This window comes from Hyaena hyaena, unplaced genomic scaffold, assembly GCF_003009895.1.
Source record: "Hyaena hyaena isolate Hyena2069 unplaced genomic scaffold, ASM300989v1 scaffold_34, whole genome shotgun sequence".
Classification (NCBI taxonomy): Eukaryota; Metazoa; Chordata; class Mammalia; order Carnivora; family Hyaenidae; genus Hyaena; species Hyaena hyaena.
This window is the reverse complement of record NW_024080665.1, coordinates 2322365-2343913: the sequence shown is the minus strand read 5'-3', so window position 1 is coordinate 2343913 and position 21549 is coordinate 2322365. Positions and strand designations below refer to the sequence as shown.

Sequence of the window (21549 nt, the reverse complement as noted above, 5' to 3'; positions counted from 1 at the left end):
TCTGCTAAAAGAAAACTGCTGGGCAACTTAAAGTGCAGTCACTTACAAGGCTAGGCGAGGAGCCGGAAGCTCTGGTCAGTGGAAATGAGCAATACCTCTTTTGTGCCAGTGTAAGTGTCCTATTGGATCCAGCCTTAGCTGGAACATCTCATAATCCTCTTCTAAACCCAGAAGCTCAGATGTTTAGGGTCCACCTTTTCATGCTTGCCTTTGCTGGCTGACCCCCACTCAACCCCATTCCACCCACTGTCCATTCTTGACGTGACTTCCGCAGTTGAATGATTTTACTTCATGGCAGCATCTTGAGCAGTAACCAATATGTACTAGTCCTCAATATGTGGTTTGGCCTTGCTGTAACGTAACCCTTTTATAATTAAGCTCTCGTGATTTAACTATATATGAATTAACTCATATTAATTTTACATTTCAAGGAACTAGAGAAGAAAAATACTATGAAAACCAACTGATTAGATCATTTAATCTAATTGAGAATTTATATTTGGTGATCTTATTAGTTATAAATTATCCTAAAGGAGAAGTATTAAACTATGGCAGCAAATAAAACTATCTGGTTAAAAGAATGACATAAATTTCTTTTACAATACTATTATCCAGGACATAAATGTTATCCTCAGAAAACTGTCCAAAGAACTATTATCATGAGATGTTTTGGGAAGTTAAAATAAGCTTACATCTACCTAAAAATAATTTTCTTATTCTTTCCACATATTTATTCCTTCCGAAAAACAGAAGCATCCACAAGTCACCAACTCCAAACTGTCTGGCTTGATATCCCTCATTGATATCCCTCATGACTTGCCTACCAAAAAAATCAAACATATAAAACTGAAAGAAAAGAACAGTACTACTTTGAGTGTAACACCAACAAAATAAAGTCTTATTTATTACAGTAAATGATTAATTTACATCAGAGCCCAAAGCATCTATGTTGTCATATGATACATATTGATAGACTCCAAAAAGTCCATCCATGGACTATCTGATAGTCATAGAGCTCACTGATGCACTGTTAAGAAATACTGATTTCTCACGTTCTAATAATGGAACAATCTTTACCCCATGACACCATGACATAGTCCTCTATTAAACTAAATATATTATCCACCCCCACCAACTCTGCCAAGCATTACACTGAATCTCTATTCTGATTTTGGTACATTGCAAACGAGAAAAGCACTAAGTTCAAGTTGGGGTCACATGTCAGAGTCATCTGGTTTTCTTTTTTATCCCGCTGTCCCATTACATTACTGTATTTTAATTTAGTTGGTTGCAGAAAGCTGAGATGACAATAATACTAGAGAAGACTTCCTCATCCAGATAATAACATCAGCACTATAAAAACACACTTCATTAAAAACAACGCACACAACAATCTGCTTCCAAGTGTCAGCAATGAAATAGCTGCACAATTACTTCAGATTCATTTCCCACATTTCCCTTCCCTTGGTGGAATGCCTAATCTTCACAAGGTGTTCATTTCCTGTCTCACCCAGCAACCACCTTCTGCATTTTTATTTTGTTGATCGCTCCTGCTTAAATTTCCGTGGGGATCCCTCATTTTAAAACATACTTGTTGCTCTCGCTCCTGAACACAACCCCATCAGCACTGCTGCCGGTGCCTTGGGTTACAGCAGGCACTGAAGTTAATAGCTTGCCATTGTCCTGGGGGACCATATGAAATTATGATTGTCCTGGCCAGAGAGCATCTAGAGTTAAAACTATGGGCCTATGGTGTGGAGTGTCAGATTACTTAATAGCGTTTGCAAAAACTGAACATCCCTTTTGCTCTCTTAATTCAAGAAATATTTATGGAGTGTCTACACAATACAAGGCTCTCTGCAAGGCAACGGAGTAAGTCTGATGCCAAGTAGGATGCACTTTCTACACTGAAAACATTTCAGGTAAGACCAGGACGACTCTAGCACACCACTTGTATCACTGGGCTATTGTTAAATGAAGAGAGTATATATAACTTCACTGCATTTCTGAGATACTACTGAGAGAGAACGGCCCATGGGATTAAGGAAGGCTATGAGAGTACACCAAACTGGGGAATCAAGAAAGAATATACGAGGAAAGTTTTAGATAATAAGAGAAAGGTTCTATGTACAATTCCAGGCATTCCAGATAAGCAGAACAGCAAAGGCAAAGACTATCGAGGTGAAAAAAAAGTAATATATATGGAAACCAACAGTTTGACTGAAGCACAGGTTATGAATTACGAGGGAGCTGGGATAAGACCCAACAAGTACGCAGCAGGCCAGGCTGGAAACCAACTTGTTTGAGCATGCTCTATTTTCCTTTTAAGAATAAGGGCTTCAGCACTCACTAAACTGATAGCTTCTAAGATACAGACACTTGTTTGACTTGTTAGTAGATATTAGGCACCAACCTCCCTACACAGAAGTAAGAGACAAGCCTCCAGACCTGCGAGTTTTCCCCTGCACTCTGGGGACCCTCATTAGTCCTTTGCACTCACACCACTGACGGAAAGACGATGTGCCTTGTGGTGTTACTATAAAAGAAAATATATACTGTGCTCCTGGATCTCATTTTTAATTTTCCTTAACCTTTTCTTAGGCCTGCCTTTCCTTCAGCATCTACATTTAGTAAAAAGATTACTGGCTGTGTGGAACTCCTGTTGCAAGGTTGAATGTATACAAAATAGGAGTCGCAAGATTTTATTGAGTATCTTCTACGTGCCAAGCACTGTGCTTCATTTAATCTTCATAATAATCCAGTGGCACAGGTATTACACAGAGCAAACCAAGACTCAGAGAGGACATTTCCACAGTTGCTCGGTTGTAAAAGGTGAAGCCCATGTAAGTCCAATTAGTACTTTGTATCATTGGAAGTTATGTCATTAGAAATAAAATCATTAGGGAGTGCCTGGGTGGCTCAGTCAGTTAAGTGTCCAACTTCGGCTTAGGTCATGATTTCACGGTTTGTGGGTTCAAGCCCCGCGTCGGGCTCTGTGCTCACAGCCAGCTCAGAACCTGGAGCCTGTCTTCAGATTCTGTGACTCCCTCTCTCTCTGACTCTCCTTTGCTCATGTTGTCTCTATCTCTCTTTCAAAAGATAAATAAAACATTAAAAAAAATTAAAAAAAGAAATAAAATCATTAAAACAAATGGTTAACCATTAGAAATAAAAACTGAAACAAAAAGCCACCAAATTTAAGTAAATTGAGGCAGAGAGAAGGAAAGAGGCATTTTGCATCGTACCTTTTAGAGAAAAGCAAATGTCAAGTGAACCAACTGACAAATGGACTTCAGTAATTAACTTTTTAAATGTTTATTTATTTTTGAGAGGGAGAGACAGAGACAGAATGCAAGTGAGGGGTGGGGCAGAGAGAGAGGGGGCTACAGGATTCAAAGCAGGCTCCAGGCTCTGAGCTGTCAGCACAGAGCCCGATGCGGGGCTCGAACTTGTGAACCGCAAGATCATGGCCTGAACCGAAGTCAGATGCTCACGAAAAACACCTGACACCCCAGTAATTTCATTTCCAATGAGAACTTGACATAGTGACTCTACTTAACAGACAGGAATTCACATCATGGCATTTTCACCAGAGAGATTTCCCTAAATCAGGAAACGGGTTATTTCAGTCTAAGGTACAGCCCCTTTTTGATAAACACACCTCTTTCATCCCCTAAACGTCTGTGTAGAAGTACTACACTTATGGTCAGCATATCATCTTCTGGGCTTGCTTTCCTCAGGGGGCCATATCAAAGTGAATGCCTAGTTAACTTGTTACATGACCTCTCTTCATCTCTCAACCTGCTGCTCCCTTTGTGAAATGAAGGGTTAAATCATCTGATCTAATAATACTCTTGTCTGGCTGGTTCTAAAATACAACAAATCTATAATTCCGCATGGACATAAACATTTTTTTCCATCTTCATTTTCTGTTCCACAGTGTTCCCTTAGGTAGTTCTACTGGAGTTGGACTACAGACATTTGGGCAAGTTTTCTCATGAACGGAGATTTTTCATCCTTGGTCACATTCCTGTAATCAAGTGGAAAATCTGGAGGAATAATTTCATTCATTTCAGTAATATTAGTCGCCCTGAAAATTATTTGTTTGATTATTATACTTTTAAGTGACACAGCAAGGGAAATTTTTTTAAAAATACCAAAGTATTTGGTCCACCTACTGCCTCCAGTCATCACTCTCACTGTTCAAATTTAAAGGTCTGAGGTTTAGGGCACTGAGTGCTCTAAATGCCGGCATCTCAGCAACAATCTATAATAAAATGAAAATGAAAGGCCATAAAGAATGTTCTAATTTATAAGATAAACAGTAGAAGAGTTGAAAATGAAAGCCACAGCACTGAAGCCTAAGCATGATGTGAAAATCTCCACTTCTGGAAGGAGGCCACCAGATTTAATTGGATGCTATGAAAGCAAACAGATGCTAATTTAGTGAGAACAGCAACCATTTCTGAACTCTCTGCATTAAAACAGCTTGATTAACAAACAAAAGCTGAGGACTTTTATAGGAAAGAGTCTATAAGTCTTAATACAAGACGTGTCAAGAGGTGGTTAACTGTGTCCGAAGCAGGTAAGGACAGAAATGAAGATGCAGAAGTACAGCAGTCAGAAAACAGTTATATTTTCAATATAAGCTTTACACCAATGAAACACAGGTGCAGGTCTATTTCTATAGAGAATTTATTTCTTTGCAAGCAAGGTTCAAGGTATCCTAATTGCTTCAAGGACACCATTAGAAAAATTCTCATTCATTTATTCAGGAAAAGTCAGTGTTGCTGAGTCGAAAAGTAGGCTGAATGGATACAGAGATAGGAAACCGCTCAACTCACTGCCACCCTGCAAATTCCTTTGTCTCTTCCTTCCTGGCAAAATGCAATCTAGTTATGATGAAGGGGGGGGGCCTCCATAAACATCTAGACATACCAAGGTGTCTGCAAGAAAAATAAAAGACTCTAGTCACAGGACTGGAACCTGTCTGGCCAATCCCTTAATATATAAGTACATGTGACTGCCTTATGCAGTCACTCACAGAAAAGGTGTTAGATCATTAAAACAGACCATCCCTTCTCTCATGAGCATGAGGTCCACCCACATGCAATGACTATGATCTGGGCCCCAATATTATCTGTTTTTGGACATATCACAATTTCTTTACACTCTAAAATTTCTGTCTCTAAAAGAAATCAGAATCAGCCAGGTAAAAAAGGCAATGCGTAGAGTTTTAGCCACGATCTAGGGATAAACATTAGAACAAAACAATCAAAGAAATGGGACTCGCTGCATTAACATGTCTCTAAGGTTCCAATAATTCCATTACAGAAAAATAGTTAATCATCTTTTAGAGATTCATAAAAGCCTTGTTACGGACAAGTCAGGATGTTTCAAAAGTGCCTGCCAATTATACCACTCCTTCTGAGAATAAAACAAAAACGTGAAGACATTTTTTGAGGGCTTGAAAAAGCCATATGCTCTGACAGCTATGTCCTAACCTAATTCAATGATTGTTTCAGGAATCCATTCAGAATATATCATCCAGCAGACAATTAAGTAGCAAAATAACAATGGCTAACACATTTCATTTAAAAAACCACTTTAAAACCTACTTTTCAGTCCTCAGTGAAAGGAGAAATAAAGGGTAAAAGAACATTGTGGGTGGATTCTGGTTACATTCCTTCGTGTTTTGTGGTCTGAGCCTCAAAATGAAAGCAGCAAAGATTTCAGAGTTTCCCTTTACAGTATACATGCAGGTGCACAATAATAGCTTAGGCAAGGCATCAGTCCAAACCTGTGTTTCAAACAGACCAGACAAAGGAAAGAACTAGTCTCCCCACACCCACCCAGCAAAATTGGCTAACTAGGACTCCGAACTCCACTATCTCACATGCCAACAGCCAGAGAAGACAGGTAATCAGGACAAAGAGGCTGAAGATTCCTAGGCTGATTACAAGTATAATATACCCAATGAGCCATTCAATTCCTATTTTCCATCTCCCGTGAAGACCTGATTCCACCTAATAACCTGGGAAAGTTTACATCAACACTGATATACTCGGGAAAAAAAACCCAGGCCAGTCTGTTCTTCAGTGATTCAGGCTAAGAATAACTGAGAGACTGATATAATTAACAAGCATAATCAATACATTTACTTTTATTTATATGTTTGTATATCTATGTTGTTCCAAAAAGGATAAGAAGTTTTACTAAAGAGCATAAAGTCACCTAAAATATTTGATAGTTTATAAAATCTGAGACAGCCAGATAAATGCTCTCAATCATAATACGGCATGCCATTAATTATAAGATGTACCTCATTTTTAGCAATATCAAAATGTCAAAAATATTTATATTAGAATCAATAAAATACAATATATGTTTCTGGAAAGGGGGAATATAGAGGTAAAATACAAAATTAATTCACAAAAATGCAATTCCTGTGGTTCTTGTGGCTTCCAAAGAAATGGGTAACACAAGGGGTGCCTGGGTGGCTCAGTCGGTTAAGCAACCGACTTCGGCTCAGATCATGATCTCATGGTTTGTGGATTCAAGCCCTGTGTCAGGCTCTGTGCTTACAGCTAGCTCAGAGCCTGGAGCCTGCTTCAGATTCTGTGTCTCCCTCTTTCTCTGACCTTCCCCTGCTCATGCTGTCTCTCTCTCTCAAAAATAAATAAGACATTTAAAAAAATTTTAAGATGGAACCTAGGGAAGGTTGGGAGGGGTGACTGTGCTCAAAACTACAAGGTGATCTTATGTGTTCATGCTTAATTAAAATCATTGGTCTCTTTATCGATTAGTAAAGTGTTTCACCATTAAACAAATGGAATGATGTCAACAAAAATGGGGGGTAGGTAGATTTAACGACTTGTCCCTCCAGAGAAATATTTTTTTTTTTTTAGCAAAAACTGTTAGAATCAACTTTACTAAAACTCTGGAAAAAGTCAAGAGTGTACAACACCAGGCTGAACAATGAATCAAGGAAAAGGAAAATCAAAATCAAAATCAAGAGGAAAGCTTCACGGAATTTCTACTTATACTGTTCCTACTCCCTTCCCAACTGAGCAGTGGTGAAAACAGCAGCCTGCTAGTGTGGGGCTTTGATCCCCAGTGCAAAGGGAGCCACGCAGATTTTATTCTAAAAAACTTTATGTTTGTCTGTCCTATCTTGTCTGGGGCTACTTGAAGTACAAATGCAAGGCACTTGCCTTGGTTTTGCCTAGTCAGAACTACTCACTCCGAGTGAAAGACAGAGGACATTGTTCAAGATGTCAGGCAAACAAATCCCACAGCCTCCTTGTGCAAAAGATCAAGGATGAGACATGTAACAGATTGTCTAAAGCCTGGGAGGTAAAGCTGGGGAGAGTTTCTGCAGGAAATTAGTGTTTTCAAAAGTGCCCATATATAATGGGGAAGACAGAAGATCCATACATGCCCAGAATAGGATGCATACTCAAAAAAGACCTGAGAAGAGCCCAGGCTTTTACCTCTAGCTGATCATTAGGCTCACTGCAAGCAAGAAACAAGGGCTAAGGCATTCATGTTAAAAAGAAAGGATATCAATTAATTATTTTAAGACTGAATTTAAATTTACACATGGGATACTATCTTGTTTCAATTTTTATATAATTTTTTTGTTAAATAAAGGTCATGAATTTAATTTATACTCTGAGTTACACATAATGAAAGCATACAGCTTTGCAATAAATAATGATAAACCATGCTATCTAGAAAGGCAATACTCGATAAAGTTCCTTTATTTCTTTATCTTCCCATTAAAAAAAATACCAGCACTGAAAAAAAAAAATGGGAAAAAAGAAAAGAAAGGACGTCAGACAAACTCAAAGCTGTACAAAGAAATAAAGATCACTAGTAAAGATAACTGCATAGGTAAATTTTAAAAAAGACAGTATTATGGGCACACAATGTATACAGATGTAATTTGTGACAATAACAACAGAAAGGTGGGAGGACAGAGGTATAGAGAAGCAGAGTTTTGTATGCTATTAAAGCTAATCTGGTATTAATTCAAACTAGACTATTATAAATAAAGGATATTAACCATGATCCCCAAAATAATGAATAAAAAAAATCTTAAAAATATACTGAAAAGGAAATGGTATGCCAAATAAAAAATGTATACTGAATCAAAATGGTATACCAAAAAAGGGGGAGAGAGTAATGGAAAAAATGAAGAACAAAAAAAAAAGCAGAAGAAATACAGAAAACAAACAGCAATACAAACAATTATATTAAATGTAAATAGATTATAAACTCTCCAATCAAAAGGCAGAGATTTGCAGAATGGATTAAAAAAAAATGATCCAACTATATGCTCCTTATAAGAGATTCCTTATAGATCCAAAGACACAAATATAGGTTCGAAATGAAAAGATGTTCCATGCCAATAGTAACCAAAACAAAGTTGGGGTGGCTATACCAATAGTATAGAAGAAACAATCTTTTGCTCAAAATTTTTACAAAAAGCAAAGAAGGTCATTATATATCAATGAAAGGGTTGATTCATTGAGAAGAAATAACAACTAAAAACAGAAGCACCAAACAACAGAGCTCCAAAATATATGAGGCAACTATTGACAGTAATCCTCGAATTCTTCCAAAACACAGAAGAGAAAGGAACTCTTCCTAATGCATTCTATGAGGCCTCTATTACCCTGATGCAAAAGCCAGACAAAGTCATCATAAGAAAACTATAGATCAATATCCCTTATGAATACAGATGCATAAATCTTCAATGAAATACTAGGAAATTGAATCTAACAGCTTATTAAAAGGACTTTTCTGCAGAAACAGAAAAGATAATCTCAAATTGATAGGGAATTGCAAGGGGCCCTGAATAGCCAGAGCAATATTGAAAAAGAAAAATAAAGTTGGAGGATTCACACTTGTCAATTTCAACTTATTATGGTATTGGCAAAAGAACAGACGAATAGACTAATGGACCAACTGAGAATCCAGAAATAATCTATGGCTAATTGACTTTCAAAAAGTGTGCCAAGGCCATTCAATGAGGAAAGAATAGTCTCTTCAACACATGGTGCAAAGACAACTGGATATCCACGTGTAAAAGAATGGAGTTGGACCCCTCCAACCATATACAAAAATTAACTCAAAATGGGTCAAAGACCTAAATATAAGAGATAAAATGATAAAACTTTACCAAAAAGGGGGGCAAATCTTCACAACCTTGGATATGGCAATAGATTTTTAGATACGAAACCAAAAGCACTAGAAACAGCAAAAAAAAAAAAAAAAAAGAGAGAGAGACAAATTAGGCCCAATCAAAATTTGAAACTTTTGTGCATCACACTTACATGGTCAATTAATTAATCTATGACAAAGGAGGCAAGAATATATAATGGAGAAAAGACAGTCTCTTCAATAAATGGTGTTGGAAAAACTGAAGAGCTACATGCAAAAGAATGAAACTAAACCACTTTTTTACACCATATACAAATATAAACTCAAAATGGATTAAAGACCTAAATGTGAGACCTGAAACCAAAAAACTAGATAAAAACACAAGTAGCAATTTCTTTGATATCAACCATAGGAACATTTTTCAAGATATGTCTCCTAAAGCAAGGGAAACAAAAGCAAAACTAAACGACTGGGACTACACCAAAATAAAAAGTAAACCATCAACAAAACCTAGAAGTAAACCATCAACAAAACAAAAAGGCAGAATGGGAGAAGACATTTGCAAGTAACATATCTGATAAGGGGTTACTATCTAAAAAATATAAAGAACTTCTACGATTCAACAGCGAAAACCAGGAATAATCCAATTAAAAATGGGCAGAAGATCTGAATAAACATGTTTCCAAAGAAGACACACAGATGGCTAACAGACACATGAAAAGATGCTCTACATCACTAATAATCACAGAAGTGCAAATTAAAACTACATAGAGATATCATGTTACATCTATCTGAATGGCTAAAATCAAAAACATAAGAAATAAGTGTTGGTGAGGTTATGGAGAATAAGGAACCCTCATGCACTGTTGGTGGGAATGCAAATTGGTAAAGCCACTATGGAAAACAGTATGGAGGTTACTCAAAACAAAAATAGAAATATCATATGATCTAGCAATCCTACCACTGGATGTTTACCCAAAGAAAACAAAAATATCAATTTGAGAGATATATGTACACCTGTGTTTACTGCAGCATTATTTATAATACCTAAGTTATGGAAGCAACCCAAGTGTCCATTGGTAGATGAAGGGATAAAGAAGATGTGGTATATATATGTACAACGGAATATTACTCAGCTGTAAAAAAGAATGAGATCTTGCCATTTGCAACATGAATGGGCCTATAGGGTACAGTGTTAAGTGAAATACATCAGTCAGAGAAAGACAAATACTGTATGATTTTACTCATACGTGGAATTTAAGAAACAAATTAACAAACAAAGAAAAAGAGACAAACAAAAAATAGACTCTTAAATACAGAGAACAAACTGGCAGTTGCTGTGAGAGGGGAGGTAAAGGAAGGGCTAAATACATAAAGGGGATTAAGAGCATATTCATGTTGAGCACTGAGAAATGTACGGAATTGTTGAATCATTATACTATACACCTGAAACTTACATAACACTGTTATGTCAGTTATACTTCAATAAAAATAATTAAAAATACAATAAAGGGCCTGGGTGGCTCTATTAGTTGAATGTCCGACTCCTGATTTCAGCTCAGGTCATGATCCCAGGGTCATGGGACCAAGCCCGGAACTGGGTTCTGTGCTGAGTGTGGAGCCTGCTTAAGATTCTCTCCCTCTGTCCCTTCCCCCACTTCTACTTTCTCTCCCTCTGTAAATATATATAAAAAAATTAAAGATTAAAAAATTGTTTTTTCAAAAAAAAGGCACTGATTTAAACTATACAGGTATTCCCTGCCCTCTACTTAGGATCGTTGATTTACCAGATATAATATTAAATTCTTCCAAATTTACCAGATATAATATTAAATTCTTCCATGTGGTGCCAATCTTTTCTGCCTCTCTTCTTGCAGTTTCCTGAATACAGTGGAGGCTATTTCATTTCTTCATGTCTGTGAACACAAAAGTCTCCCAATCTAGAACAGTCGTTCTCAACCCTGACTGCACATTAAAATCACTTTCAGGAGGTTAAAAAAAAATACTTCATGTCTGGGCCCTATTAACTAAATCAGAATTTCTGGGGAAGAAGCCAGAAATCTGGGGGTCAGGAGTTCATTCTTAAAGGCTCCCCAGACGACAATAATGCATAGCCAGTGCTGAGAATAACTTACCTAGAATCATCTATATCCACTTCCCTTTAGCCAAGTACAGTGTTTTCTAAACTCCAATCATTCATATATGAGTTTTGGAAAGTTGTGTTTTTCTAGAAATGTAGCCAATTGCATTTGAATTTCATGTTGATAAGCAAAAAGTTGTTTATAAGATCATCTTATCTTTTAATGTCCATATATCTACAGTGACATCTTTTTTTTCCCCTTATACTAGTTGTTTTGCTGTCTCCTCTTTCTGAATAAGTTCTGCTAAGGGCTTATGCATTTCCCAGTTGTTTCAAGGGCTAGAACTTCTGCCTGTATTTTTCTTCCTTGTTGTTCAACTGTCCATTTAATTTCTGCTCTTACCTTTATTCTTTTCTTCTTTCAACTTTTGTAGATCTCAATGAACACTTCCTTCTCTAGGGCTATCATGAGACTTAGGAGACTTAAATGACTGATTTGTAAATCTTTCTTTTTTTCTACTACACCCATTTAAGGAAATAAACTTCCCTCTAGGCACAGATTTAGCTGCACCTTACAAGCTTTCATATGCGATATTCTGTTATTGTTGAGTTAAAAAATAATTTCAAACTTCCTTTATAGGTTCTTTTTTGACCTATACATTTTACAGAAGTATGCAGTTATTTTTTTTTTAACATTTTTTAATGTTTATTTTTGAGATAGAAAGGGAGAGTGCACGTGTGAACAAGTACAAGCAGGGGAGGGCCAGAAAGAGAGGGAGACACAGAATCTGAAGAAGGCTCCAGAATCTGGGCTGTCAGCACAGAGCCTGATGCAGGCATTGAACTCATGAACTGCAAGATCATGACCTGAGCCAAAGTTGGACGCTCAACCAACTGAGCCACACAGATACCCATAAATACACTGTTTTTAACATCCATACATTTGGGGATTTTATTATTGATTTCTAGTAAATTCCACTGTGGTCAGTAAACATACTGTAAATTATTTAAATCTCTTGAAATTTGTTGAGGCCCAGCATAATCAATTTTGGTGAATGTTTCACATATATCTAAAAAAGAATATATCTTATAGCTGTTGGTACAATATTCTTCAGCTGTAACTAAAGTCTAGTTTATTGCACCAGCAAGTCTTTTAGATTCTGACTGTTTTATCTGCTTCCTTAATAATTAATAAAAAGAAATATAAAGTCCTCTGTTATAATTGTGGATTTCCTTGAAATTCTGTGAATTTCTGTCTATATGTTTGAAATCATGCTTTTAGGGATGTGTGTGTGTGTGTGTGTGTGTGTGTGTGTGTGTGTGTAACTGACAGTATTAAAATAAAATATCTCACTTATTTAAATTGCCTTAAACTTCATTTTGTCTGATACTAGTCATAGCTTAGCTGTCATATGGATAATATTTATATAATATGTCTTTATTTACTCTTCTATCTTCAATATTTCTATGTCCTTATAGTTGAGGTATGTCTTACAAGCAGGATAAGTGTAGCTTTTTTATTCAGCCTGACAATCTTTATTTTTAAGTAGCACATAAGTAACATTTATTGTAATTGTAGAATTTAAGTTCAGGTTCATAAGAACAAATTTACTATCTGTCTTCTGTTTGTTCCACTTGTTTAAGTTTCATTTTCCTTTCTTTTCTTGCCCTGTTTTGGATTAATCAAGTACTGTATTTAAAAAATTTTCTACCTGTATCCTCTATTAATTATTTGCCTGTACAAAACAATTCTTTTAGTGGTTATGAGATTATGACATGCATCCTTGATTTTTTAGCCCTCTAAATGTAGGATCTTTTTTTAATAAACTTTTTTTTTAAATGTTTACTTATTTTTGAAGGAGAGGCAGAGTATGAGCGGGAAAGGGGCAGAGAGAGAGGGAGACACAGAATCTAAAGCAGGCTCCAGGCTCCGAGCTGTCAGCAGAAAGCCTGACACAGGGCTCAAACTCACGATCCATGAGATCATGACCTGAGCTGAAGTCGGACGCTTAACCGACTGAGCCACCCAGATGCCCCTATAAAGTAGGATCTTTACCCTACTTTAAAATTTTAGAAAACTTTAACTCCATTTCCACTTCCCAACTTTTGTGTTAGTCATGCATAATTCCACATATATTTTATATGTATGTATTTCATATTTTATGACACTATTTGTTTTGTAGTCAAAATTAATTTAGATATACTCACACTTACCCTTTCTATTGTCTTTGTTCTTTCCCACATTTCCATGTTTCTGTGCTATGTTTATTTTTATTCTGACTTTAGTACCTATATTTCCCTTAGCACAGGCTGTTGGGATACATTTTCTCAACGTCTTTTATTTTGCCTTTATTTTTGAAGGATATATTCACCAACTATAGAATTCTAAGCTGGCATTATTGTTTTACAGTACTTAAAAAATTTTTAAACAATTTTTATTATTTATTTCTGAGAGAGAGAGAGAGAGAGAACACAAAGAACACGAGCAGGGGAGGGACAGAGAAAGAGAGAGAGGCACAGAATCTGAAGTAGGCTCCAGGCTCTGAACTGTCAGCACAGAGCCCAATGCAGGGCTTGAACCCTTGAGCAATGAGATCATGACCAGAGCCAAAGTCAGATGCCTAACCAACTGAGCCACTCATGCGACCTTCTTTTATAGCACTTTTAAAATGTCTTTGCATCACTTTTATGGTTCCTAAAGATTCTGAGAAATTTGCTTTCAGTCTTATTGTTGCTCTTTTGATGCTAATATGTCTTTTATTACTAGTTACTTTTAATATTTTCACTTTGTCTTTGGTTTTCAGCTGTTTTAACATAATTTCCCTAAGTATATTTGCTTTGTACTTATGAGTTGCAGTTAATGTTTCTAGAATTTATACTTGATATGTTTTGTCAAATTTGAAAACTTCTGTCATTACCTCTTAAACATTGCATTTATTACCATCTGTGCTTTCTTCTCCCACTCTGTGACCCCAATTATATGTATATGTATTGTATGTATATGTACTTTTTGTCCCTTTTTACTGGGTCCTACGTCAGTCAAGCACTTTTCTATATAATCCATCGTTTTTTCCCTTCGTGCTTTTGTAGGATATTTTCTATTGACCTACTTCCAGTTCACTAATCCACTTTTCAGACATGTACAACCTGCTGCTGAGTCTCTTATGCTCTTCTTGCTTGTCTGACAAATCTTTAATCATTTCACTTGTTGACTAGCAAGCAACAGGTACTACATAAGTATATGCAGAGTATATAATACTTGTTCTCACAAAAGCAAATTAAATGAGTCAATCTTGCAATTAAAATTAAAATTAGCAATTCTAAGAAGTGTAGGACTTAGTATAATCTAAATGAATAACCACATTCTATTTAAAAGAAATGAAGCACTGGGGCACCTGCGTGGCTCAGTTGGTTAAGTGTCCAACTTTGGCTCAGGTCATGATCTCACTGCTCATGAGTTCAAGCCCTGCATCAGGCTCTGTGCTGCTGACAGCTCAGAGCCTAGAGCCTGCTTCAGATTCTGTGTCTCCCTCTATTTCTGCCCCTCCCATGCTCATGCTTGGTCTCTGTCTGTCCGTCTCTCTCAAATATAAAAACAGTATTTTTTAAATGAAGCACTTTACAAAGGATATACAAAAAAATCACTATAATCTGGGTCACATTTTATATTTGTAATATATTCCATGTTTCAAACTGGCTTATATTAAAAGTATACAGAAAGATACTTACTCTCTTTCCTTTTCAGTCAGTTTGTCATTGATATTATCTTTGATTGTTGATCTAGATCCCTTATGAATTATAGGGTATCTTAGGGGCACTTGAAGGAAAAAGGAAATCATGGAGACCAAATGTGCAGTGTAACCAAGGGCAACAGCAATGCTTCCATCATCTTTTGCTGTAAATTCAAAAGCAGAGGAAAAGAAAATAACTATTTACCTTATAAATGTAGCTATAAGATCATAATAAATCAATTTCAAGAGATTTTAAGAAATAACTGGTAATTAAAACATTAATCACATCTAAATTATATGAATTTTATTAAAATCTAAACATATTAACAAGACTTGAAATTTTATTTATATTTAAAACTACTACTCAATAATTGTTGTGATGAAATTGACATTTCATGTTTATCCTAAGAGTTCTTAATACACTCAAATATCCATTACTTTTCCTGGCATTTTTAAAGACAGAAATAATACTTGGTCTGTTACATGATGTGAAAATTAGTTTCAGAGGTTCAATCCCATTGCACTATATGAGAATTACACATCGTATTCATTAACTTTATAAGCAACATAGTTGTGCTGTTGTACTATTGTACCAATCATTAAGTCTAACTAAGGTGAAGTGAAATGGCACAATGCATCCTTTTGGGGTATTTTCTCACTATCTACAAGACAGTGTTGCATAAATAAGACTGTGAAGTTTGAAACAGGATGGATAGGGAGGAAAAATATTTTAAACAGGAAAATAAAAGGCCAAAAACCACAGTTTATTATGCAATTTAGGTGGAAGTAACTGTTGGAGGAAAAATGTGTGTACCCTACAGTCAAACATAAGCAACTATTTTTAAAGAAGTCACAGACAAGGGCGCCTGGATGGCCCAGCCAGTTAAGTGCCGGATTCTTGTTTTCAGCTTAGGTCATGATCTCATGGTTTGTGAGTTTGAGCCTCGCATAGGGCTCTGCACTGAAAGTGCAGAGATTGCTTGGGATCCTCTCTCTCCACCTCTCTCTCTGCCCTTCCCTCCCCACATCGTGCACATGCATGCTCTCTCTCTCAAAAGAAAATAAATAAACTTAAAAAAAAGAAGTCACAGATAATTACATTTTTAAAATATTTATTTATTTTTGAGAGACAGAGAGACAGAGCATGAGACAGGGGGCGGGAGGACAGAGAGAGAAGGAGACACAGAATCCGAAGCAGGCTCCAGGCTCTCAGCAAGCTGTCAGGACAGAGCCCAATGCGGGGCTCAAACCCATGAACCGTGAGATCATGAGCTGAGCCAAAGTCAGATGTCCAAATGACTGAGCCACCCAGGTGCCCCAACAGTTTTAACTCACCATCTAGACTTCTGCTACTACCTACCAGGGATAATAATCATCAGGTATTCAGAAAACAGTAATAAAATGTTTTAAGTTTGCTCCAGGAGGAAGAAAAAAGTAACTGTTTGGCATATAGTCTTCCAAAATACTTTTAAAAGTTCACGCCAATACACACCCACCCACACATATTCTAAAAGATTTAACACATAACCTAGAATATCTCTGGCTAGAGAAGGGCTAAAATAATTGAGATGACCTTGGCCTGATTTCTAAGGGTATCTTTAACTTAAATTATTAGTAGTATTTTTCACATTCTTTTTATACTTAGTTATCTAAGTACTATCTTCCTGTTGCAGGAATGCCACTATAGTCATCTATTCTTCAGCTCATTCTCCACCACTGACTATCATAGCAGATTCTTGGTTTCTCTTTGACTATACTATAAACTTTCATTGTGTACTTTCTTCTGCAAGGAATTAACCACAGTACTTCATTTATTACAGTCGTTAATTCATCAACAATTACGAAACTGGGTACTTTTTTATATGCTATTTCGCTCGTTTCACAGATGAAGAATCTAAGGGTCAGAGAAGTTAAGGCACCTGTCTGAAGTCATACAGTAACACAATACAGGCTGGCCTGACACCAGTGTCTCGGTCTTTAAGCACTCCACCATATGGTCTCAGAAGGTCACTGTGGACCATATGACATTTAACTTGGGAACCTAGAATGTACCAAGCTTATGACACACACATATCACCTTAGTTTCCTACAACTTCTCTCGTAAGGGCATAGAACAGAGTTCTCGGTGACTTGTAAAGTGCTTGACTGAGAATGGACTACAATGTGATGTTCTCTCAAATCAAACTGATGAAAAAAAATGCACCAGCATTCATGTCAGCTGACTGCTCTGCCATGCCCTGACCAACCGGAATCCTAACTGTTCTCAGAGACCATGCCCTCTTGCCCCAGGCCCACACAAGTACTTTGAGTCCCGTAACCCTTCACTTCTGTTGAATTATGTACGCCACAGTACCTTAGAGACTAAACTCACATCACACTACATTGTAAATTCACCACATTACAATTTAATCATCATATAACCTTACAGCTAGGAGGAACCTCAGAAATCACTGAATCTGATGCTATCAATTTAGAGGTGAGAAAAAAATGGAATTCAGACTGTGTAAGTGACTTGATCAGAGTCTCTGTGACTCTGTAAATTCCATGAGTGATAAAATAAGAGAGAGAATTGTATATACCCCCCTGCCCTTAAAGTATCTATCCCTGGAGTCACAGCGAGGACACTGAATTCTACCAGAAGTCACAGAACCCTGTGCCCCCTGCTTTCTGTAAAGAGTAGGGCTTATCAAATTTAAAATATTCTTATCAGTAAAAGGACTCGGTCCTTAAGAACTTACTTCTGAAGTGAGAGATGAGGAAGTAGACAACTTACAGGAAGGGCGTATAATACTACACTAAGTTTGGACTTTGTTATATGTGCTTTACAGTAAGCTTTTCCTTTCTTATGAGGCCAGACAGAAAAGAATTTGCAAACTTCTAGAAAGCAGCAGCAGGCCTCTTAATCAGCCTTCCAAACAGGATAAATGCAAACTATGAATGCTTAAAAAAACCTATCCAGTGCTGAACACACCAGCATCTACATTTTTCCATATTACTGCAAGGTTAATGCTAAGGAGTTGCGTTTGCAAATTTTGAGACCACAGCCACATACCCATTAAAAGAACAAAGACTAGTCTTCTAACATCACCTGTCTTCAAGGATCAAAACAGTTCTGCTTAAATTTAAAGATAAAAAGCATCTCTATGAGAAGCCCACGCATGCAAATCAAAAAGAAACAGCAAAAGCCGAAAACTCGATAAAATTGGAAATCAGCTTTGATTCTGGTTATTCACACTCACCATTGTTTCCACCACAAGCCTCCCCGCTCCGCCTATTAAAAACCCTAGGTTGTTTCCATTCCAGGTCACAGTGCTCACTCACAACCTCACTGTTAAACGCCATGGTGTTGGATTTCCAATATTGAAGCTTTATATTAAAAAGCATTTTAAAAGGACCACGGGTGAGGCATTACAGGGCCCAGGGGTATTCCAATACCCTCAAAAGGAAAACCACCTCCTGGTAGGGAAGTCACTTTCATCACCCCAAGACCACTGAACCTCCAGTGGGAAAATGTGAGCTCATGTGGTTAATTATGGCTATTGCTGGCCACGAACCTCAGATGTCACTTTCTGTTGCCAATCACTTTAGCTAAAAAACCAAAAGGTTTAAGGTTTCCAGCATTCCAAGATCTAAAAGACTTTTTACCTGCCAAAGCCAAAACCTGGCTCTCTGGGGTGTGCTTTTCCAGTAAGCATTAATGACGTCCCTAACACCTAATGCAGAGCAGAGGTTTGTGTTCCTTATGCTGCTCTCGGGGTTAGAAAGGTTACAGATGATAGGCTTGCTGGGGAGAAGGAGTCGGGAGGGGGAATGGAAGGATTCAGAGAGAACAGGAATAAACTGTAGGAGTCAGGTGTGTGAAAAAGATCTTAATTTAAATGATGTTTTCAGGGGCTTAAAAACAAAACAAAAATCTGCAGTTGCCTCATAATCATTTCTGATTTGTTTGTCAAATGTAAGTCATTATTTAGAGCAGCAGTTTTGTGTAATTTTTGTGATAGTAAACACCATCAAACCACAATGGCCACGACAATAGTATAAATTGCTTCAGACGCCCCTTTAACTTATATGTTGGACAAACTATATTAATATTCAAATGCATCCAAGTACAATAAGTGATCTAAAAGCTCTTACCATCCTGCCTTCCCAATCACTGAGGCAGCTGATTTGTTAAGGAACCAAGCACTCACTGATCCAGACAGGACAAAATATTTAAGACTCTAATCACTGCCACAGCATCTATGGAATCATTCCATGTTCTCAATGAGACATGTTTGACATATGGTCTCTCCTTTCCAAGAAATCATGCCTGCATAAAGGAATACAGACACAGAAGGAAATCTGGGTCTCATTACCACAAAAGGCTCTCGTGTTATGGATTACTTAAAAACACACACAAACAATTTTTTTTTTTAAACGAGAAATGTCTCAGTCAATGGAACTCAAGTGAATACCCTTCAGCAGACAACTTTCTCCCGTGGTGTCCAGGCCGCTTTGGCATACTCTAAACAGTAACTTACCCATTTAGAAAAGCACAATAAAGGATGGGCCACAACGGTAGAGTTTCCCAAACAGTGTCGACCCAGGCAATGTAAAGTCTGTCCCAGCAAAGTATCACAAACATCACAGAAAAACCAGTTGGGAGTTCCTTATGAGAAAATAACCAAGAATGCAGCTGTCACAGGACACTAAAAAGTTGTCAGAAGTTTGGAAGAGGTTATTACTCAAAACAAGGACAAAAACAGCATCATGACAGGAATAATATGGACCTTAAAACGAGGCTGACCAGGAATGACTTTCGCTCTGCCACTGGCTAGTATGAGTCTTTGGAAAAATGAACTAATCTCTCTGAGCCTCAATTTTCTTGTCTTGGAAAAAAAAAAAAAAAAAAAACTGCGTGTAATTCTTTCCTTCACAGAAGGAATTCATTCTTACAGTTGTGAAAATTAAATAAACAAGAAGCACCATGCATGGCGTCCCATGTTGCCATATTTCTCTCCTTGCCCAATCTAAAATGTCCTCCTACCCTTCTCTTCCAAGGGGAACACTATTTCGTCTTTTAAGACACCTCGGGCACCATCTTCCCCATAAAGGCTTTCCTGATCCCCTCCTGATGGCACTATTTCCACCTCTTTGAATCTTGAATACCTGGTATAAACTTCAAAGTGCCTGACACAGAGTATAAAATCAATAAATATGTCTTGATGATTTTGATTTTAATGGCCCCACCTGCACTGAAAGCCCACTGAGGTAGGATCAATGTCCTACTCATCTTGGCATACTCTTAGCACCTGGCCCAGCAGGTGACACAACAGCAGACATTCAGTGAATTGAGTGTACGGAAGTGCCTTGCAGAATGCTAACATAAGATTTTAAAGTCCAACACTACCATATGTGCTTCTTAAAAGTTCTGACTGTGAGGTGTTACAGGGAGTGAACAGGGCCTTAGAGTAAAATTACACATTTGTTTCATTTTATCTCCCATTTCATTTTCAGCAAACTGCACTAAAAAGCTAAACTAATTACTTAAAGGCTAGGAAAAATATATTCAGCTTGTTGGACATGCTAAGAAGAGAGAGCTAACAAAAGCTGTGGAAAAACTAGGAAACAAAATACTTTATAGAAAACAAAAATAGAATCGAGAACTGATTACATCACCGGCTCTTGTCATCCGCCTTCTTAGAGCCCTTCAGGGTTTTCCCACTCTACCGAGAATAAAGCAAACTACTTCTGGTGGCCTCTAGGCCTTGGCTGACTTCTCCTACCTCCTCCGATGTAACTCTTCCTCCTGCTCACTACTCTCCAGTCACACAGGTCTGGTCTTTTCTGTCTTTCCTTCTTTCCCCCCCTACTTTCTTTCCTTCCCCTCCTCTCTCTCACAACCAATTACAATTACATTTATAGGAGTACCTTATATGAAAAGCTCTTTCAAATGGCATCTTATTCAGTCATCACAATAAATGAGAGTGTAGATATTACCTTTACAGGTAAAGAAATTAAGCTGAGAGATTATATGATGTGCCCCAAATACAGGTCTTTTTTCCCATACTCCCTACCCTGAATTTTTTTTTCAGATATATCAAGTTCATTCCTCCATCATGAACTATGTACTTGCTGCCCCCTCTTCGAGGAAAGCTCTTCCCCCCGACGTGGCAGAGTTGGATTCTTTCGGCCTTCAAATTTTCTGTTAAATGTTTTTCCTCAGAAAGGTCTTCTCTAACCGCTTTATCTAAAGTAGGTTCCCCTATTGTCTATAATAGCATATTCTTTTATTAAATACTTGTTATTTATTTTCTTATTTATTGGCTCTCTCCCTCAAAAGGTTGTACATTCCATGAAAGGACAGAACATACTTGTTTCTTCTATCATTATATCCTCAAAGCCCAGCACAGTGCCTGGCATATAGGTGTGCTTAATTAGTACTTTTCCCAAAGAGTGAATGTTCTGTATCCCCGGAACCTGGCACAAGGCTCAAGGTACTCAAGAGGTTTGTTGAATGAATGAACAAATGAGGAAAAAGTTGTGTTATGGCCTTCAGGACACCATAACTTTGCCTAAAATTAACACCAA

At 37.3% G+C, this 21549-nt stretch overlaps 1 protein-coding gene across 1 annotated transcript in view; it reads right to left on the bottom strand.

Moving 5' to 3' along the window:
• Positions 1-21549, bottom strand: part of UVRAG (UV radiation resistance associated) — a 286651-nt gene that overhangs the window by 104434 nt on the left and 160668 nt on the right. The window contains exon 12 of the mRNA XM_039228691.1: positions 14978-15143. Within this exon, the coding sequence (XP_039084622.1) occupies positions 14978-15143 (166 nt within the window). The remainder of the gene's footprint in view (positions 1-14977; positions 15144-21549) is intronic.